This window comes from Ixodes scapularis, unplaced genomic scaffold (assembly GCF_016920785.2).
Source record: "Ixodes scapularis isolate PalLabHiFi unplaced genomic scaffold, ASM1692078v2 PGA_scaffold41__6_contigs__length_2269736, whole genome shotgun sequence".
NCBI lineage: Eukaryota > Metazoa > Arthropoda > Arachnida > Ixodida > Ixodidae > Ixodes > Ixodes scapularis.
In genome coordinates, this window is record NW_024609870.1 from 712,043 (window position 1) to 735,033 (window position 22,991).

Below are 22,991 nucleotides of genomic sequence, written 5' to 3' on the forward strand. Positions count from 1 at the left end.
CCAGAGTCCCGCCCACACTGGGGTAGAATCACTGGGTAGAACTGGGATCCATAGAGATCATGCATGCGCGCGCGAAAACTTCGCCAGCATCTCTACCACCAACCGCCAGGATCGCGACATCCGACAGCATGACACTCCGGCTTCTGTGACGTCAGTTGTTGCCACTTCGGGACGAGTTTTGATCATGGTTTTGATGTATTCTAAATACACCAGAGTGGTCCAGGCACCATACTACTGATGGTAACTTTGAAAAGTTAGCAAGTTGTGATTCATAGCCGGGTTATGGTGATCGGAGGAAAACCAAGGCAGTGTGTTCATCTCCCGGTCTCCCTGTAGACTGCTGGTTGCTGTGGGAAGAAAAGAACTCGAGCCATCTTCGACGATGGCTGTGTCGGTCCCGTGTCCCGATCGTGTCATCGGTATGTTGGTCGATCGATCATTCCAAGTTGATGGAAAAGTTGGATTCCCTATTTGCCACGTTTGAACTCGATCGTCACGAACGGGTTCGCGGAGTAGAGGTCCGTACGCGCACTCTGGGCCTAAAAATCTAGCGCCAAACCGTATCCTAGGCGGAAAACGCGCATTGCCTTCGTAGATGAGCTGTGAGTCAGCGCTGCTACTGCCACTGTCCGTATCGCGACATCTCCTTGATGGTTGAATTACGCTACGCGTCGGTTTGCTGCTCGTCTGAGCGGTCATAAGATGTACTGTCGGAGCGTGATCCTTTTTGTTTTCTCGCTTGGCGGAGAACGGAAAAGTGAGAAAGAATTTAAAAATTTTTTTTATTTGATTTTTCATTTGGTTGAACCATATTCCGGGTGTCGTTAACAGACATCAAACGCTGTTACCTACAGACAATTCCAAATTACCCCCCTAGTTTTTAATTTATTTTTAGTACCAAATTAAGCGATAAACTATGTGTTTGCTTCTTTCGTAAGCACCGAGACACTAAGAAGACCAGGGGTCGAATGGCAGCTGCAGCAGTGACAGCACGTTCGTTCAATTTACCTGCACTTCCTGCAACGGTGCAGAAAAATGTAGGGCAGTGTAGTATTGAGATACAACCGGAAGTACGCCCCCTACACTTTCCTGCACCGGTGCAGGAGGAGCAGGTAAATCGAACGAGCCTAGTGTATGCCTGTAACGCGACTGGTGTGTTTATCGCGTCCAAAGAACTGCATCCTTGATTAACGCCCCATGACATCCCAGAAGTATCAAGCTGTCGCCGATCGCTATCCTGACGGTGTCCCAGCAGCAATGGTTGATGGCGCTTGTTCTGCTGCAGCTTGCTGTCTAGTGTGATAGTCCACAACTTCGGCAGTCAGAAGTTGGGACGAGGTGACGACAATGACACCCGCATTCGCTTCTGCTTTTCGCCAGGATGGCAACATGCGACACCATAACACTTTAACTTTTATGACGTCGCATGTTATGATATGATATGAAATATTTATTTTAGCTCCGGAGAGCTGCGGCACAGCAAAAAGGCAAATCGCCCATACCTTGAAGGCCTGCGGCGCCGCTTCTAATGATGATGAAATGGTTTTGTACAAATGAATTGTGTGGATGATGACAATGAAGAGGGTGAAGAGCATGACGGTGGTCTTTGCTGGGCCGCCATCGGCTACTGACTTCTAGCAGGCCAGTCTTGAGCACCTGGCAAGGGCTCCCTGCGTGCCCAGCTTGCAGACAAGCTTGTCAAATTTTCGGTGATCTAGGGAGCCTAGCACCCCCGTGGAGCTGCTGAGGATGGTGCTGGTGTTTGCCGGGCGGTGGTCTTTGCGAAAGTGGGCCTTGATGTCTCCCAGCTTGCGGTCGAGCTGGTAACCGAACAGCTTGAGCAGTTTGTCGATCAAAGACGTGGTGTGTTCCACTGATCCAGCTGGCTCCCTGACGATGGACACCCAGTTGGCTTTCTCTTCTGCTTGGGAGTTTGCGACCACACTTCAGATGCCCCACTTTTGATGTATGGACAGGATAGCACACTAAACACAGCAGTCAGAGATACGCTTCAGACCTCATAATTTAAAGGGTATTCACACAGGGGATGCTTTTCGGGGAGGGACGTGCGTGATGTCAGTGATGGACGGAACCCCCTCCCCGACATTCTACAAACAGATTGGATTGGATTCTGTCGGCTAAACTGTTTGTAGCGGGCGATCACAGCTTAAACTAGGTCCAGCCATATAAACTTTAAAAAATAAAAAAAACTGCAAACCCCGGTATTCCTTCTGCCTTCCCTAGAGTTTTGACCCACCAGTCCTCTAACCACCGCTTCTCCACCGTTGGATTGTCCACCAGCACCTTAGGTCAACCCAGTCGGTTGTTGGCGCCACTCCATTGCACACTGGCTGTACTTGCTGCGTCGGTCTCTTTCCTTGCAGCTTCAGCACAGTAGCATAGTCTTGTACCTCGAGTGGCATTGGTGGTTGAAGTGCCTGTCATTCTATCACAATGTGCATGTCCGTTTCCTCCTCCTGACCACACAGTATGCAGGTCGTATCCAGTCCCACCGTGAACTTGGACTGAAGTTGTTGAGTTCTTACCCTTATAGCCACGTCCTACTAGAGCGACAAACAGCAACAAGCGACACCAACAGACCGCCTGTTTGTCGGAGTCCGCCATCCCACCTGGTGGACACGACGCAGAAACGGGGCAAGAAAACTTGTTGCCTAGCTGGACTGGAGTTGTCAACAAAACACAGAAACAGAGTCTGGCGACACGGTTTTCCTGTTTTGCTCTTTGGGCGTAACACGCATGAACAAACACAATCAAAGTGGAGACAATTACTTTATTTCTTAAGTATAGCTTTTGCTAGTCTTTGTTTGCCTTTGCGACTTTGTGCAAACAGTCGTGACAATCGACACCAAACTTTTTACAAACTAGAATTCCTGAATCTAGGCATTCTAGGTGAGCACCACGAAATTTCATACAGATTTTGAGGATGTTTTTAACTTTATATCCAAATGATCGAGGGCAGACATTTTTTGGGGGACATACGGCATCCCGATTATCACAAAACTAGATGACAAGTCTCTCGTCTGCTGGAATGGCTTGCTGGAACGTTGTGTCCTACATCGTGGTAAGCGGCCTTACTTTGGACAGTCCTCGAACGCCAGTGTATCCATCTTGATGCAGGGGCGTAGACCTCAGCGTCTTGAAGCACCACCTCGTGCACCAGGTTTTCGTGAGCAAAACCAGCCACAGCGCAAATTCTCTTCCGCAACACGACCGCCAGCAAGGAAGCCATGACCACTACGGGCAATCGAGGAACGGGAACTGCAGGAACGATCAGTGGCCGCCAAGGCCTTCTTTCAAGGTCGAGCGGCGGAGTGAGCCACGGGAGGAATGGTAGAAGGGTGGGGAGGATTAGTTTGTCTCCAAGAGTTGTTTCTCAAGAGATGTTCCTTGCGGCGCTTCAAGTTTAATGACAAACAAGAGCTCGTCCGTCATTGATCATTTGTCGGCATTTGTCGCAGGTGTTGGTCGTTACAGTGCGACAGCATCAGCGACACGGAACTTTGTGGTGTCGCCGGACAACAATCGGTGTTTGTTGCTTTTGTGGAATGAGGCCATTAAGACCCAACTTCGTGCTTTGTACAAAAATCTGCTGCCCTTGAGTTATCAAAAAAATATTTGCAAGTGATGGTCTTCTTTTCCACACTGTACACTGCAAGGGATGACCGTGCTCCAGCTGCGGCTACCAATTTGGCCGTTTAAACGTCTGCCATGCAATCTCGCTTAACCATGCCTGCTTCCTCATACAGACGCACTTGGGGCATCTGGAAACGCCCTGTAATTTGGCGCACCCTTTTCACCCGTCGGGTGTTGATGTTTTTGAGGATTACCTACAAACACCTGGCAGGCCCATCGTCGCTTCGGCAACGTGCATAACCGCCGCTCGTAATATAGCTTGCTGGTGGCCTCATTCTCTTCAAAACAAGACCAAAGCCGTATGTGGAGCTTGACAGGAAGATCTTTATTTTGGGTTCAGTGGGATTACTGCAAGAGGCTTTCTTGGGCTCATCTCTCTTAACAGGAAGCTTCCCAAGTATTCTGGTCACATGTCTGGGAGAGGTCTTCAATGCACCTACCCCCCTCCCTATTTGCTTCTCACCCTCGAAAGGTTTCCATATCAGCGGGAGATAAAAATTCCTAGTTGAAAGCAACAGTACAAAAGGGTGTGGCGCCATAAAACCAAAGAAGAGGGCACGAACCACGGGCACAGCACGCATGAGACGCAAACGACCTGTGGGCTACACCAGGTGAAGCGAACCAACGTCTGCTTTAAATTGTAAATACATAAAATCCTTCAAGATACTGCACCGCTGGTTGCTACAAGAGCATGAGGGGGAGGCACACAAGTCCCCTTGTTTGTCCATGTGTCTTTTTGCACTGTTGCATCTAAGTTTCTGTCAGCCATCGTAGCTGATGAAAGTGACTGTTGCCATCTTGTGTTCATGTCCCAATGCAGCGATGTGTCGGTGATATGGTGTGAAGATGATTGTGGTAAAGGATGAGGACAGGAAATTTCAAAAATGGTGTATGTAAAACGAGACGTATGTAACTCGGAAGAAGAGCAATATGGGGATATTTACAGTCCTTTGGTGCACAGCCATCGTGTCGACACTATGGTCCGGGTGTGGCGACCTGCCCGACTGTCATACCCACAGGCCGCCTGCCCGGAATCGTGCCTCTGCAGGCCGTTCCGTCCACTGCTCGTCTTGCGCCCCTTCTCAAATTTCCTCTTCCTTCTTTTTAACCAACTTCTTTCAAGTTTGTGATTGCTCCCCAAAATCCACATCGTCACATATGAATGCCTCCCCCCAAAAGACACAAATAATATGAGTTTTCCATAATATGAAAAAAATGCGTGGCCCAGATGGTCTTGCAAAACCTCCGTTGAATGATCTACATTTAATCATAATCGTAATCGTAATCTTTATTGGCTCAGGAGAGCCGTGGCACCGCGGAAAGGCGACAGCCCGTACCATGGAGGCCCGCAGTGCCACGTCTAGTGATGATGATTATGAGGTGATATATACAAGGGGGGGACGACGCGATCTTCTCAACATCGCAAGCACCGTTGCTTGAAGGTTCGAGGTTTGCCAAGACACTTTTACCAGCTGTAAGAAGTGCCTGGGCAAAGGGTGCTGTCCGGAGGCTTCACCGTGCAGCTGGGAAAGCCTTGGCGGTTTGATGGTGTTCAGGACGACGTGCTCTTCTGATCTGCCTCACTATTTGTTTAAACGAAAGCTTCTGTTCTTTTAGGTGCAGTCCTGGACGATGCAAGCTTTGTGATAGAGCGCCGTGGGACTCTGGCCAGCACTGTGCACACGCCAGACGCCTGCGAATGGTTTCACGCCAGCGCAGATCGGGCGTCTGCCGAGAAGTTGCTACAGGGATTGGGCAAGTGCATCCCTGACTCTCCGAGGTCTTGAAAAAGTCATGTTTTAAAACGCTTGTTTTTATTTTAAACTTGTATACAACATACACTGAAGTTTACTACACTCAGAAAGTGTGCATTAATTTAGTTACATCAATCCAGAGTTCCATATCCAGGCTGTTTACAAGCAGGTTTTGAAAAGCTTTTAGTTTTTTTTCAAATTAACATTTTTGGCACGACGCAAGATTTTGCCAATGATATGCCTTTGGATGTAGTAGTATATGAATCTGAATACTTTTTTCAGAATACAATACCTCGTAAACAGAGTTGAGCAAGACTAATATTTCCAGAAAATGCTCGATACAAGATTTGCTAATTGAGGTACACTTTATTGACTCTAGTTATTATGATAGAATGGAAAGGTGGGCTGGTTGGTGCATTGTGCAAAAATAAAAGTGCCAGGGAACGGGACAAGAAAGGCAGGATAAACAAAGCGTTTTGCTGATCTCGTCATCCTTGTTCCGTTCCTTTTTGCTAAGTGTTACCATTGGAAATTTTTTTACATATGGAACTCTGCTCTGATTATAAAAGGGGGTGGTTGCACCACCTGCTGTTTGTAAAACATGCTGCTTTATGACATTGTTTTTTAAGGGGGTATTATAAACAAAAGTGGGACATAAATACCTACGGGAAAAATTAGAAATTATCTTGAAAACTATAAGCTTTGAAACAATTGGCTTTTGTTTGTGCTCAACAAATTACAATAGCTGTGAGAATGTAACTTAAATTGGACGAGAAATGACAGAAATGTGACCCGAATCGGACACGTCGCAAAATTATCTTTCCTCGAAAAAAAAATTGCTGTGCCATATTCACGTCGCGAAACTGATCTGATTGATTTCGAAATGTACATCTGTTTCGAGGGTGACATCTCCAAATGGAAATGGTTGTTTCGCGACATACACGCCCTAATCAAGCACCTAAAAAAAAGCTTTTTGGGAGTTACTTTGGAAGCTATTCGGAACCTTATTTCTATATTGGGTTGGATGTCCAAACTAGAAGCTTGTTTTGGAATTGCTCCTAGTTAAAGATATCACTGGCCACCTAAATATTGCTCTAAAAATTGTTTGTATTTAAGAAGGAGGCAGACGAGAAAGTGAGCGGCTAGGACTCTTGGCGAGTGACATTGTGGGACGTCGCAATTCTGGCAGTCAGTTGTAGAACCCAAGTAGCGCCCAATGTTGTGCGAACATTCCCTGGATGTCTTGAATGTTGAAGGAATGGTAAAACACCTTTCGAAATGTTCTAGGAACGTTTGTATGCAAACATTCCCTACACGGTAAGCTGCTCAACATTCTAGGAATGTTCTTTGGCGAGCATTCATATGCACAATGTTTTCGGAATGATCCCTTTTGGGGAACATTCATACGTGCAACATTCTTGGAACGTTCACTTGCGAACATTCCTAGAATGTTCGCAGGTGACGCTAACTTTACAGAGCTCTCACGCAACCTGTGGTTCGAAACACCATCCACAATAGGCCACTTTGCGCCAAAAATATGCAAATTAAGTGGAGTTTCTGGAAACTTAGCATAAGGGTCACTTTTATCTTGTATGAGTCTACTAAGGAATGTGATTAAGGCGTAGAAGAAAAGCAATCGTTTTTAAAACTTGATAATGAACTTGGCACTCACTGTGTATGTAAAGGGAGCATCGTACTGGCGTGCAATCGTGTATCACTACTGCACGGTGCACGTTAAAGACCCCAGGTTTGCGGTTGTACCGCACTGGCTAAAATGCTCATCTACAGCTGAGAGTCAGACACCCACTAAGGCGGACTAACTTCCGGCTGTATAAACATACACACAACAATTTGCAATTAGACGTACCGCCTCTTTTCTTTGGATGCCTTTTTTTAAACCAGCGCAAGCTCGCGCATTCTCTCTTTTGAGACGGTTAGAACGGTCGCACATAAAACCCGCATTTCCCCTACCCGGCCGCTTCCTCCTCTCATTATGTGTAGTTGGTTATAACTAAATAAGCTATAATAATGGTGTATTATTCATAGTTACTTTCAGTTTCAATCAGGGAAAAGGAGTTTCGCGGGAACTAGAGCAAATAAATTAGCTGCGCTTAGAGTATCGGCACTCTCTTCCCCGACAGTGTTGTGAACGCCGCCATTCTGGTGCTTGTGCAGAGCAGGCGTAACTGCCGATCGTCATGATTCAAAAGTGCGACATCTTCAGCATTAGATTCGGTGTTAGGAGGCTCATGTAATGTTGCTTTGCTTTGTCGCACACTGTTTAAAGTGGAGGACGGAAAAGCGTTTCTTGTGATTTCAGATAACGCTTCAAATAACTGGCAACCATGATTTTAAGCCACAATATGGCCAAGTGTCGCTACTCTGACGCGTAGCTTATTTAATGACACTATTCATGCTCTTGTTCAAGAGGCTTGTAATACCTGGAGGGGCCATGATGTAAGCCCCGTGGCTTCCACAAGCCACTACCTTTTGACACCTGCCTCTTCCTCATTGTTCCCGCTTGTGCCAGTAAATTAGCTACGGTTCAGAGTAACGACACTTGGCCATATTGTGGCTTAAAATCATGGTTGCCAGTTACTTGAATCTTTATCTAAAATCACTGGAAACATTTTTCCGTCCCCCACAAATGTTTAAACAACCGACGGCAGAGCATTGCAATATTGCATCAGCTTCCTAGCACCGCATCTAATGCTGAGGAAGTCATACTTTTGGATCATGACGATCGGCAGTTGTGTTTGCTCTGAACAAGACCCAAAATGGCGGCGCCCAAAACAATTTTGGGGAACGGAGTGCCGATACTTTAAAGCTCATTTAGTGACTCTGGGCATGAAGTGAACTCGGGTGTATTATTTTCCTCTTCGTCTTTATTGTTTATTGATTTCAATCATATCGAATAATGAACACATTATATCACGCTACACATGTGTAATTATTTGTCTTAGATTTATTAACCTGACCCAGTACTTAAACCATTCATTTATCGATAGTAAATCTTCCAATATATTTTTAAATGTGGAGGTACAAAGACACGGACATTGATGATGATACAGACGCCAAAGCCGCCCCTCGGAAATATTTTTAACACTAGAAATCAGCAGTTTGTCTCCCATCCGCCAGGTAGCGCAACAAAACACCCAAACAGTTTTTAATTGTTTTTAAAATTAGCTAAGCTCTACACCTATTAAGAAACCAAAGTAAGATCATTGTGAAAATTTAATACATCGCAATGTATATCTATTCCAAACAACAAATGTTATTAAATGCCAATAAATCTGTTTGATGTCCAAAAAAGATATGCGTCAAAAACAGGTAAGTTTGAAGGGCTCCTGGAGCGTTATGACTTTGAAAATGAAAAAAAGCCATCGTCCACCTCTTGGGCAACCATTGTAGCTCTAAATGTTATAAAAGATTTTATCATAGTTTAATTATTTCCTCAGCAGCATTTGAAGTACCATGACTCGAAGCACAAAAAAGTGCTATGTTTGATATAAAATATCTAAACAAAAAAATTTTACACAATATTACAATTTTTTCTGCATTTTACCAATTATAAGCACTACATCTGTAGCTAATTTCATTGCCCTAGCGCTTGTCATTAAAAACATATTTGTGCTGAAAAATGTCAATTTTAGGGCAATATTTGGAGGGATGAAAAAAACAAAGTAGTGCAAATACCAAAAAAGGGTATCGTTACATTCTGCTCCGACATCATCTTAACAAAACTGCTATATTGGAACCGTGCTATCTTTAATGGATCGTTCATAAAACATGAACTAGCGGAGCAAGTGAGGGTCCGTGCCATTATATTCGCAACGCTAAAAATGCGCATGAACAGTAAAAACCAACACATACATAATATCAAATGAAAGGATTGCATTGCCTTTCGAATGACATCAATCCCACAAAACAGTATTTAAAAGAAGATGAGTAAGGACCTGCCAAAAAGTACCTAAACTGCCACATTCAGTGGGACCGTGGCCTTAAGCATGGAGGGAGTAATCGGTTATGTGTACAGCACATTTTGAATAAAAGAATTTGACAAGTGACAGGTAGGAGTAAACTGTCATTTGTACATGCTCGGGCAGGTGCGCTGGGAAAGCGGCTAGCTTGCGCTTGTACCTTCTAAAAATTTGTTTCGATTAAAAAATAATGCCATATGAAGAGCTTTGTCACATCTATATATGTAGCCTAAGCAAGCCGTAATTGCGGAATCTTTGTAAATAGTCCTCGGGGAATGTTCTCTGAATGTAGCGATGTACCCACACCATGTTTTGAGAAGGTTGAAAGGATGCCCCTGCATAAATTTGCAACATTTCAAGAAAGTTGTAGAAGTTGTTTGGATGTTCTGAGGACATTCTTAGAACCTTGTTAGGATATTTGAATGTTGATTGAATGTACTGGTAATGTTCTATGTTGTTCTCGTAGAAAACATTCCCCGAATGTAGCGATAAGTGCCACATTCTGACAACGTATAGAATGCTCTTACTTAAATTTGCAACGTTCCAAGAATGTTTCCTATGTTCTTTTGAACATTCCCGGAATGTTCTCAGAACGTTGTCGTGCTACGTGAAAAGTTTGGGCAAAAAGTAAGGGCGAGCATCGCCATCAGCTTTCGCGGAGCGTGAGAGCGGTAGAAGGATCGTCCGTGCCCCTGTTGGGACTGTGGCAGGCAACGGCGTGACTTCGAAGATGTCCCCAAGTGGCAGTAAATGTTGCAGGGAATGCTATTGGAATCTGCATTCTGGCAGTTGGAGTACCATGACACCGGCAGGATGGACAACGTTCTACCATGTCATCCTATTTAGTCAACCCATTGTTGTTTGTAGAATAAAGGGGGAATGGCTGTTGCAGGAGCGGACGAGGCAGGCCTGTTCCTGGTGCGCCCGAGCAGCTCTTCACCTGGGGACTTCGCCCTGAGCATCCTGCATCGGGGCGACGTGCTGCATCTGCAGGTCCACCGGCACCGCGAGGACGCCTTCTTTAGCGTGGACGGCGGCCCTGTAGTGCACGGTAACCGAGGCTTTCTTACCTGTTATTTTGGTCAGAACATCTTACCAACACAGCGAGAGAGGTGTCGCGTCCTCTGGTGTGCTTGTCCTTAGTTCATCCACCGGTCCATGTCAGCTTTTGTATTTCAGAGGAACAACTGGGGATTTGCAAACCAAGCGTGTGTTGTCAGTGGCTTTCAACATGTAATGGCATTGGGTCTCGCTTGGATGCGGGGCTCAGTTCATAGCTTACAGTCAGTATTTTCTTCTAGTCTGTTCGAAGATGACGTACGCCATTTTCTCATTCTATTCGTATCCGCGAATGACGCTTCGTGGCAGACGAACCACGTTCTTGGCTCGCTTTAGCGGGCGCACCATCTGTGAATCCTATCTTGGCTCGCTCCACGATATTAAGGTCCTGTAGTGTCCATAATCAGTTCCCAGGGAGGACTCGCTCCTTCGTCTGCGCGTGGCTCAGACGGCCGTTGCAAAAGTCACGCAGCGAAGCCAAGTAGCAGGGAGCCCAAAAATTTGTTGCTCAAATACGGTGAGACGCAGCCTCGCAAGCTGGCACCTTGTGTACTGGCGGATGCAGAATGTTTCTTTTTTATTGCCCATTAGGTGGGTGCACGAATGCACACTGGTGTGGCACCCTTCTTTTTCTCAAATCGCAGCGGGGCAAAGAGAATGTGTCGCATTCCTCGTTGCAAGGTTTTGCTTGTTGCAGTGCATGTGCACACTTGGCCAACAAACGTCTGAAACCCGTTAGTTACTTGGAGTTTTCTGAGAAAAGTTCTTGTTTTTACATGTTCTCTATTTTGTGCCACTATTTGGGCATCTATCGGCCTACTCGCAAATTGTAGTTGAGCAAAGTAACCGAGCACCGGGGGGAAAGAGGAACTGGGTAGAACATTCTTATAACTTGACCAAGCCCTGTAATGTTTAGCTAGAAATATAATTTTTTCCTAAGTATAACTTGCACAGAACTAATAATAGAACCTTCGGAGACACCTCCTCTGCATTCTTATCCCGTGTGCATTGTGTGCCATGAAATGTGGCAAACGAAATTTAAAATCCTTACTGCGAGCCATTTGGGCACAACGTCGTCCTTCCTCGTTGCCCGTCGGGTTTTGGTCGTCGTCGGCCATGCGGCAAGGGTCTGACGACAGTCTTGGTCGCAGGTCTCGAGGAACTGGTGGCCCAGAGCAGTTGCCCCAAAGGAGCGCCTTGGGGTTGCCCCTTGGGTCGCCCCTGCCCCGGGGGTGGGCCCCCGCCCCCCGACACGAGGCGTCACGGCCGCACCAACCTTCTGCACCGTGCCATCAGGCAGGGTGGGTACTGTTTTCCTCGTGGCTCCTCTCATGAAGAAAGTGTCCCTAGAAGTCACCTTCTGCTTTGACTGCAAACACCAATAGCGAACATCATTTTGGGGCTGGCGTACAGACCATTCCATTAGGGTCATAGCAGAGAGGGTAAAAAGAGAAACAAATGCACTCCCCCTCTCACCCCACATGTCGTCCGCTCCGCCGAGTGGGCTGTAGCTAGCGTCCGGCTGGCGTGCAAACTCTGTTTAAAATCGCGTCATTTTGGAACTTTCAAGCGCAGATGTGCAGATTTTGGTATGCCAGTTGTCGTGTAATATTATGCCAGATAAAAAAGACTCGCAGGGTCCAATTGCGCTCTTACCTGTGTGCAAATGAAAAAAAAGACAGGGAAAACTGTCTCAGATTGGCCGGTCTCTTTGGCGAAAAGTAAATCCGGTTGCTGTACCTTTTTTACTATACAAAGTTCGTACTGGTGTAGGCCTTTAGCGACCATGAGTGGAAGTCTGAAATAATAAATAAAACGTGCTCTCCTGCCGCAATACTTGCAGTAGTTGAGGGTAGTGCTGCCGGCTGACTCAACTGCTATTTAAGTAACGGGAAAAAGATATGCTAGTTGATCATTTAGCAAAATAGAACAACAGAGAGCTTTAGGCTGATTTTGAAGTAGCCACAACTATTCTAAGAACGCAAACCACTTCACAACGGCAGCCATGAGCGAGAGTTCGATGTTCGGAAGAGCCCGCCGATACAGCCCAAAGATGGAGAACGGCACCCCCCCCGGTTTGTCGTCTGCTAGCGGAGTCGGGCACGTGCCCTCTCTCTAGTTTTACCCCGGCGAACCCGCTGAACTTCCCGGATGTGTGGAGAGGGCGCTGCGGTCGAACAAAATGGTGCCGCCCAGAGAGCGCTAAATGGAATGGTCTATACTCTTCCGAAATTTCTTGCTTTTTCCGACATTAGTGGGGATCCGTGCAAGGAATCTTGTAGACGACGCCTGGTGCTCTGTCTTTGGGGGGAGCAACGTTTTAATCGAGTAGTGAAGCATTACCACGGGCAGATAGTATCACCAGTCTTTCCATTTGTGGCCCTCTGTTTTTCCCGGAACCCTGCAAAAGAAGATTGCCTTTGAGGTGTAATACTTGTCCACATCTTGTAGAAAAAAGTGGTCATTTAGGTCAGTTGATTCATCTTGATGTTTGGAAAAAGCGTCGGAAAAGACGAGAAAGAGACAGGTGCTTTGCTTCGTTCAACCTCTTTTTGGGGGCTTTTTCAAAGCATCTTTTATACTCGGTGAAAAGTTAACAGTCTCCCAGCTCTTACCACTTGAGCAGAGCGAACACCGGAGGGAAGCTGACCTCCTCTCCTCTCTTCTAAAGTGGAAAGAGGTGGGACGAGCTCGCTCTAGGCACAGGAGGTTGCAGTTGTCTCGTTTTGAGCCGGTACTAGAATTGCCCAAATGCCTTCCCATTGTCCTAAAGATGACTTCTCCTAATATTCCCAGCCTCAGAGGGTGGTTAGGTGAAACTGCTGGTGATGCCAGCTATGGGTTTTTTCATTATATTTGGATGAGGCTTTCATCAGGGTAAGTGTGTGTTTTCGTTGAAAAACACTCAAGGCTGCACTGTAAAGTGTTCTTGATACAAGTGCACGAGGAACTTGACTCTCCTTTTTTCTTAAGTCGCTTAATTTCAGAATTCTCGCTTCATTCCGGAACCAAACCATTATTTTTAGCCAAATCGGAACTGAATTGAACCAAAATCTTCGCTGCCATCTTGGAACTGAATTGGAACTGGACTATAAAAAAATATAACAGTAAACGATCCACGGTGATTTTTTTCTTTTTTGTTAGTATTAGAAAATTAATATTTGGGAACAAAAAATTGACAGCTGTTTTTCTTTACCAAAGTTGAAAGCTGGGCTAGTTGGTTTAGGCTAAACATAATGTAGGCAAAACAGGGCAGAATGACAAAGTCTAGAGGGTCTCGTTTGTTTCTTCCCTCTAGTCTTCGTCGTTCTGCGTGTTTTTTACTTACATTATGTTTTTCTATGTATTGATCAAAGCGTCATATGCAGAATTACAATGTATGAAAAATTGTGGGTTTAAGTGGCAATTTTCTATTAGCTAGCAGGTGCACGCACGTAAGGGTTTTTACCTATCTGCTTTGCCTGGCACACCACCGTGTGCGCACCAATTTAAGTGGAAATAAATCACTCTCTCACTCACTCCCACCATGAGTGAGTGAGACTCTTTCTTGGGGTATGTTGTGCACGGACGTTGTGCACACTGACAAAAAGAAACACAGAGACATCAAACTGAACAACGAGAACAGCATGCAGCATATTCAGATCACAGAAATAAGTGTCGCGCACCTGCTCTGTCATAGCGTTCGGATGACATTAGTGAGTCACCCCTTGTAAATATTTCTGTTATATTTACTAACATTAGAAGCGTTATACGTAACCGCGATGACTTGTCGTCCATTGTGGACTCATCAGACGCGGATGTTGTTGTTCTCACCGAGACCTGGTTGTCAAGCAAAATACGTAACGATGAAATACTAAACTGTCATAAACGTTTCAATTTTTACCGTCATGACAGAGGCGAAAAAAATGGCGGTGGCGTATTGGTTGCGGTGGCGGAAAACGTATTATCATTTCAAATCAGTATTGTTTCTGAACTGGAGCTTCTATGGGTTTGTCTTCAGTTAAAAACAAAAAAATATATTTTAGGCGTTTGTTATCGACCTCCTTCAAAAAGTGCCACTTTTGTTACAAGCCTACACGACGCCATTAACGGAGTCATGATGCGTTTTCCCAATACGCCAATAATGCTGCTGGGTGATTTTAACTACCCCGCCATAGTATGGTCAGATATGGGTGCTAGCCTCGGTCCCTTTTCTTCAGAGAGTAGTGAGTTTTTGAACTTGTGCTTGGACTTTAGCTTTGCACAAATTGTTACGAAACCGACGCGCATTACAACTACAACTGCCTCTGTTTTAGACCTTATATTAACAACATCGCCCGAGCTTATTGCTTCATTGACTTACATGCCTGGTATTAGTGATCATTCCTTGTTGCATTTTATATTAAACATTCCCAGTTCCCGCAAATCAAAACAAATAAAGCAAATACACGATTATGCTAGAGCGGACTTTGATGTGATTAACAATGAAATGAGTCTCTTTTTAGATCGGTATATGCACTGTTTTGCCGAGCGCTCAGTCGCAGACAACTGGCGTTTATTCAAAGATAAGGTGGTATCACTGATGAAGGCACATGTACCTCTTCGCAACATAACGTCGTCACCTGAATCGCCATGGTATACCGTGACTCTGAAAAGGCTCTCAAATAAAAAGAAGCGTTTGTTTCGTGCTGCCAAGCTGAAGGATGACGTACAGCATTGGGCAGCGTACCATCTAGCTGCGGGCGTGTACAAAAATGCTGTTGTAGAGGCTAAAAGCTCATTTTTTAATATTCTGTTACCATCTATGCTAATAAACAACCCCCGTCAATTTTGGAAAGTTGTTAACCCCACTGAAAGCTCCGATGTTGCGCTTAGAATGGCTGACGGAGTTGATGTACCAAATGATCAGTGTTCTTTTGTTTTAAATGATGTTTTTGTCAAAGCGTTTTCGTGCCCTGTTACCTCCAACTTTACCGCAGCTCCAGTTTGTAACTTTTTGCCAATGTATCCTGTCACTATAGAATCTGAAGGGATTGCTAACATAATCGAAAATCTTAAAACCTCTTCGGCAGCCGGCATCGACAATGTAACCGTTAAGTTTCTAAAGAACACTAAAACGTATTCAAGCATTATTCTATCTTATCTTTTTTCCCAGTCTCTCGAACAAGGAATATTACCCAGTGACTGGAAGGTGGGGAAGGTGATTCCAATTCATAAAGGCGGCGATAAACATAATCCTATTAATTTCCGCCCGATCTCTCTAACGAGCATCCCTTGCAAAATTCTTGAACACGTAATATATTCACATCTTGTTAATTTTCTTGACTCTAACTCTTTTTTCAACACAGCTCAACACGGTTTTCGAAAGTTTTATTCCTGTGATACCCAACTGCTAACATTAACTCATCATCTTCACCTCACTCTAGACCGGGGTTCTACGACTGACTGCATATTCCTGGATTTCTCAAAAGCTTTTGACAAGGTTTCTCACCAGCTACTTCTTCATAAACTTAGTAACCTTAATATAGATCCCAATGTCCTCACATGGATAAAATCATTCCTAACGAATCGCTTCCAATTTGTTCGAACTAATGACACTAATTCTTCGCCCTCACCTATTAACTCCGGTGTCCCTCAGGGCTCCGTACTCGGACCACTCTTATTTCTTATTTATATCAATGACCTTCCTGTGCATGTTTCTTCCTCTATTAGTTTGTTCGCTGACGATTGTGTAATTTATAAAGAGATAGTTAACGACTCTGACATTTCCGCCCTTCAGGTTGATATTAACAACATCTGCAAATGGTGCAAGGAATCGCTCATGGAGCTTAACATCACTAAATGTACATCTATGAGAGTATCTCGTCATAACAACACTTGTCCTTCCTACTCTATTAACAATTCTACTTTAGTTTCTGTGTCCTCCTATAAATATCTCGGCATTCACATAACCAACGACCTCTCCTGGAATATCCACGTCCAATATGTCACTAACAACGCAAATAGGCTTTTGGGCTATCTCAAACGTAACTTTTCGCTTGCTCCTCTTTCGTTAAAACTTCTCCTCTATAAAACCCTAGTTCGTCCTAAACTGGAATATGCAGCTTCTATCTGGAGCCCCGGTATCACCCTTGCATCAGCTGTCGAATCTATTCAAAATCGTTCTGCCCGTTTCATACTCTCGAACTATCATCGTACAGCCAGTGTAACTTCCATGAAATCGTCCCTCTCCTTACCTGATCTCTCTCTCCGAAGAAAAATATCTCGTCTATGTTTATTTCACAAGATTTATTACTCTAACCCCGCTCTCCGTCAAGCATTGTTTTTAGAACCATCGTACATATCATCACGTGTAGACCATGACCTAAAGGTAGGGATTCCCCATTGTAGCACATCCACTTTTAATGCTTCTTTTCTACCCCAAACCTCCATTGATTGGAATCGCCTTCCCGCACATATAGTCTCAATAACTAACACTGTTTATTTTAAAAATGCTATTACCAACTTTTTAACAGATGATGCGTAGCGCGTGTTTTTGCTGTGTGTGTGTGTGTGTTTTTTGTTTTTTTTTCTATTTTTGCCTCGTTCAACTATGTTATTTTTATCTGTCGACCGCCCACTCCCCTCTGTAATGCCTTCGGGCCCTGAGGGAATAATAAATGAAATGAAATGAAATGAAATGATATAGTCGGACACGTCAATTCCCGAATGGGGTGACCGCGCTTGGGCTAACTGGCTGGGGCAAGCTAGTGCTCAATCAGCTCAATATGCCAGCAGCTGGTTTGGCTGGTTTCACCGCACGGAGGCGGGCGTGTCGTTTTTTTTTTTCTTTTTTGTCTCTGCACATGTGAAACTTTTTTTTCTCTATCTTTCTCACTCAATAAAAACGCTTTCTCGAAAGAATAACTACGATTTACGAACTGACACACGTTATTTAGCCTGCATAAAGAAAATTCTGACAACTCTTGCCGACACTGCCCGTCACAAAATGGTTACCGGGGATGTCACTGGTCGCGGGTTTTCAACACATATGTTTAGGTCTTTTTGCTAGATCAAATTAAAATATCATGCGCTAACATTTCGTGTCTACTACTTGTTCTCCGGGTAACCCGAACCACTAATGAGGTAATAACAGAAATAAGAAAGAAGCTGAGATATCATTAGAGGGCCTCTTTAGGATAGAATATGCACTTATTGATATCTATTCTGTGTAAACGCTACTCCAGCGCACAAAATCAATAAAAATAGATTTTCTCACTGCAAACAGCAGCGTGCAAAAGGAAGCAAAAGTGCGGTAGTTTGCACAATTCTGGGAACCAGGTTACAACGAACTCTGTGAACAGCCCGCCCGATCTTTGAGGACTGCTTTTTTTTTAATCCCACGTGTCAAAATAATTTTAGGCAGATTGATTGCTGCCTTTGTATAGGCGTTGGGTTCTCTAACTGGGCTGTTCCCGACACTGGGTTGCTCTTTGGGGGAGGGAGTGCCCAGGTTCTCTGCGTAGGTTTGCCAACAGCTTCGTCGCAACATAGGAAGTGTGGACAAGCAATGCGGTTGTTCCCAAGTGGCGAGTGACCGTTGGGAGCTGCAGAGGCTTTTTTCAAATGCAGGGGACCTAGTGGTGGTGAGGGAGCTCCTGCGGGTCGGCTATGCCACGGAGGCCAAAGACGAGGACGGGCGCACGGCCGTCCACCTGGCCTGCCTCGGGGGACACGTGGCCCTGCTGGCCGGCCTGCTCGCCACCGGTGCTGCCCCCTCGGGACCAGACGCGTCTGGACGCCACCCGCTACACGTAGGTCGGCTCCGAGGTTCCATTTTGTTCGAAGGGAGAGCCTTCTTGGCATCGTCGGCTCGCTGCGTGAGACGCAACTTACGTCTTGCAGCGGCCAAAATCGGGCCCTCGGGCCGGCGTGTCGACCTCGAACGTAGTCCTTGCAAGGAGGCAAAGCGTGCCCGTTGTGCTCGCGCTCCAGTCTGACGGTCCAGGGAAGCTTTGGCAGCAGCGATTGGAACAACCACACTCGACTTTAAAAGCATCAGATGCTTTCTAGCAAAACCTCAAAATCCCAAAACTCTGTTCGTCCATCGTGCATGCATTTCATGCCAAATTTAGCGGGGGAAGTTGGTGTCACGTGACTAATTCAGTTACTCCACTAAATTTGTCGGGGAAATTGATCTCATATCACCTATGCACTGAGTCAGTTTCCCCACCTAACTTAGTAGGAAAATTGATGTCGTGTGACTCAACGTCTCGGGCGTATACACGAATTCAGTTTTCCCGCTTAATTTGGTGGGAAAATTGATGTCACGTGACATACGCAACAAGTCAGTTTCCCCGCTAAATAAAGTCTGGGTTCTTCACTCCCAGAAACGACCGTTTCGTTTCTTTTAAACAACTTTAAACGATTGCTCCTTAAAGGGGCACTAAACTGCATTTCGAGATTTTCATTTTATGGTCGTAACCCAATCTACGAGCTCTAAGCATCCCAAAAAACCCGAAATTACATTCATGCGCGGCCGACTTGCGTGTTAAACGAGTGGTCAGAATTCCCGACACTTGTCTTTGGCGTAGAACGACCGATGGCGCTCTGAACCTTGTTGAATATGGCCGAACAACAGACGGCGCTTGCGAACGACTTGCGAGCGGTTGGTTCACACGTGGACGAGCAGGGCTGGTTGACCTCTCGTCCACGTGTGAATCCACCGCTCGCGAGTCGCGGGCAAGCGCCGTCTGTTGTTCATTGCCGCTTACAACTGCGAGACAGACAATTGAATTGGAGCTCCTCTGAGCAACTCCTGCGGGTCGAACGAAGGGAAACACATCCAGAGCAATGCCCGACACGGGTAGCTTTCAAATGTCAAAATACCTTTGCTTCGGAGCGAGATCGAGAGTCGCGGGAAGGCAGACAAGCGGCCAAGAAGCTGAGTGTGCAGTGGTGCACCGACGGGGGGAGGGGTTTTTGGGGTTCAAACCAAAGGACAGGTTGAGAGCTGGGCTAGTTGTTACTTGTTAAACATAATGAGATAAAACGGCGCAAAAGGGTACAAAAAGTTAAACATGATGAGATAAAACAGCGCTCTGTCCTGTCTGGTTTGTTGTTTTTGTACCTTGTACAGCGGAGCTGTTAAGGGCTAGTTTCCCCAAGATCATGTCCCCGTACAAAAATGTCGACACAAAACTTTGGAACTCTGGACAGCTACTGCCATCTATGAGCGACGGCGGCAACCAGACAATCGGCTTGCCGGCCTTGCTTATAGAAGGCGACAGCCTATCCAGCCTTTCTGCTCTAATTTTCACCAGAGTGGAAAGGCTGAATTTCTCTGTGCGTCGTGCGTCGTGCGTTCTCTGTGCGGCTTGTGGTTTGGGCGCCGTGGGACCCGGGAAGGCAGGGAGCCAGCCTTTTGGGGGGAAAGCGTTTTATTCCGGTTCGAAGTCGTGCTTGCACCAGCTCCAGCCCACCGCGTTCCTTCTCTCTCCTCGTGCACCGTCTCCAGCCTCGGTCCTTTCGTCGTCACTTCGTCTTTTTCTCGTCGCACCAATCAGCGCACACCACGGGTAACAAAAATATAACAATCACAAAGCCCGATAACCCGTCGGCGACGGCGCGCGCTGAATCCGCTGCCGCGTGCATGCCACATGCATGACACGCCCCCCCCCCCTTTTTTTTCTTCTTTTCCAATAAAAAAATCACAATTTGTGTATTCCGTTACAATCGTAGCATTTAGAACAAAAGAAAACGAACTGCGCGCACATTCCCGTCCATTCGGCGTGAATGATCACTAGAAAGACTGACAAACTTCTTGAGAACATCTGAAGTACATTGACCACAAACAAAACTCCACCCGGTTACAGCCTTGACAACGCATCAGCAGGGACATGTCTCGTCCCTTTTACGTACTGGACATTCAGGTTAAATGTTTGCAACGCTAGCACCCAACGAGTCAGCCTCGCACTATTTGGTGCTGCTGACGCCAAATACTGCAAAGGGTTATGGTCGGTGCGAATTTCGACCTCCGCCCCAAATAGCCACGTTTCCAACTGACCCAAGGCCCACAGAATCGCGTAAGCTTCGCGTTCGATTACAGCCCACCGGGATTGGGGATCAGTTAGTTTTTTACTGAGAAACGCCACCGGGTACTCTTTCCCATCACCTGCCCTTTGGGCAAGACATGCCCCTATAGCTCTATCCGATGCGTCGGTGGACAGAACAAAAGGCTGCCTGGCATCTGGCGCTCTCATGACTGGGACTTCCATCAGGAGACACTTTGCCTTTTGAAACGCTTGTTCCTCCTCGTCACCCCACGGTAACACGTTTGGAGTCCTGTCTCCAGTTCGCGCGGTCAACGGCAACACCACTTCAGCATAGTTCGCAATGTAGTCTCTATACAGTAAAACCTCGTTATAACAAAGTTGAAGGAGCGGTCGTAATTATTTCGTTATAACCATTAGTTTGTTATAGCCAATGTCCATTTCTTCCCACTATTAGCAAGCAAGGGGAATTATGGTTGCTTTGTTATATCCATTAGTTTGTTATATCCCGCTTTGTTATAACGAGGTTTTACTGTAGTAGTTCATTAGCCCTAAAAAGCTCTTCAGTTCTTTCTTCGTCTTTGGCCTCTCCATGATCTGAATTGCCTTGATACGAACGGGGTCAGGAGCATGCCTCCCAGAGCCGATCTGGTGGCCGAGGTACATGACCATTCCCTGGGCAAACCTGCATTTGGACAGCTTCACCGTAAGCCCCATGCGACTTAAGGTTTCGAGAACGGTTTTTACATGCAAAAGGTGGTCTTCCCACTTAGAAGAATATATTGCAATGTCATCGATATATGCGCCTGCATATTCTCTGTGTGGTCGCAACACTTCATTCATGACGCACTGAAAAGTTGCCGCTGAATTTTTCAACCCATAGGGCATAACTTTCCATGCATACTGCCCACGATTGGTTACGAATGCCGTGAACTTCTGAGACCGTTCTTCGACTGGTATTTGCCAATACCCACGGGTTAGGTCCAGTACTGTTATGTACGACGCCTTCGCGACCATCCAGATCATTTCGGTAGCATTATTCATTGGAAAGGCATCGACTTCAGTGATCGCGTTTAATTGCCTATAATCGATGCACAATCTCACACTCCCATCCTTCTTCGCTACACACACTACCGGATGAGCAAATTCTGATTCAACTGGATAGATCATACCCCATTCTAGAAGCTGTTCTATCTGCCTTTCAACCTCAGCTCTCGTTTTTATCGGCACCCTATAAGCATATCTCTTCTTTTGTTGCGAACCTTCGACAAGTCTTATCTTGTGTAGTCCTTTCGCACACTTTCCTGGGTGCCTAGAAACGACATGTATGAACTGCTGTACCATGCTGTACATCTCTTTTTCCTCCGCGGTTTTCTGTGATTCAGGTTCACCTGCTCCCCTCCCGTCTGTGGGGAGTTCCTCCATCGAACCGAAGTCCGGATCATCAAAGATAACACCAACAGCGTCAACGCGTGCCACGTATGGCCTAAGTTTGTTGGCGTGGATCCACTTACGGCCACCGTCAGGCATCTCAACTACGTAGCTGTTCTTTCTCCTAACCTCTAGTATTTTCGCTGGTCCCAACCAAGGAAAGTTAATCTTTTTACCACTCGTGTCCCTTAGTAGCACTAGATCGCCCCTACAAAAGGCCTTCTCTTTCGCACGGAGATTGTAACGCGTGGCGTACGACCTCTGTTTCTGCTCTGCCTGTTCCTTTACTACTCGCGTCATGTCGGCCATTTGTTTTCTTAATCTAACCAGATATTTGTCCGCCGACTCAACGAGCGTGGACGGGGGCGTCCAATCACCAGTCCACGATTTTTTTAGGATGGACAGTGGACCATTCGGCGCACGTCCATACATGAGTTCAAATGGCGACATCTCCGTAGTTTCATTCGGGACTTCGCGGTAGGCCCAAAGTAGACAAGGAACTAGGCGATCCCAGCCCCGCCCATGTTCCGCTATCACTTGCCTCAACATCCGCTTCAGCGTACCATTCCATCGCTCAACTAGCCCATTGCTCTCTGGGTGTTCTGGTGTAGAGAACCTGGGTGACGACCCCAACCTACGCAGCAACTCCTGTGTGAGCTCGGCCGTGAAGTTTGTGCCCTGATCGGATGAGACTGTTTCTGGCACTCCCATTCGCGCGAATATTTCAACCAGCGCGTCACACACTGCCTTCGCCGTTAGCGATCTGATACAAACCACTTCTGGCCATCTCGTGCACACATCAACCAGACACAAGGCATATTTGTGCCCCCTCGACGACGCCGGGTCTAACGGTCCAATACAATCCATTACAACTGTCTGGAATGGAACATCTGGTCTTACTAGCGGGGTAATAGGCACACTGCCCCTGGTTCTAGGTCTCGCGTTCAACTGGCAGTAATGGCATTCTTTGTAGTATTTACTAATCTGCTCCTGCATGTTCGGCCAGTAAAATGAATTCTTAATTCGCTGTTGCGTTTTCTTTCCAGCGAAATGCCCGCCAACTGGTTTGTCGTGGGCTACTTCTAACACTGTCTTCCGCCTGC

The 22,991-nt window shown here is 46.1% G+C and overlaps 1 protein-coding gene across 1 annotated transcript in view; it reads left to right on the forward strand.

The window, feature by feature from the left end:
- Positions 1–125: 125 nt before the first annotated feature.
- The window catches only part of LOC8035106 (tyrosine-protein kinase HTK16), an 80,722-nt gene continuing 57,856 nt past the window's right edge, over positions 126–22,991 (forward strand). The window contains exons 1-5 of the mRNA XM_029989628.3: positions 126–419; positions 5,272–5,409; positions 10,281–10,439; positions 11,599–11,748; positions 18,038–18,219. Coding sequence (XP_029845488.2) covers positions 383–419; positions 5,272–5,409; positions 10,281–10,439; positions 11,599–11,748; positions 18,038–18,219 — 666 coding nt within the window. The 5' untranslated portion in view covers positions 126–382. The remainder of the gene's footprint in view (positions 420–5,271; positions 5,410–10,280; positions 10,440–11,598; positions 11,749–18,037; positions 18,220–22,991) is intronic.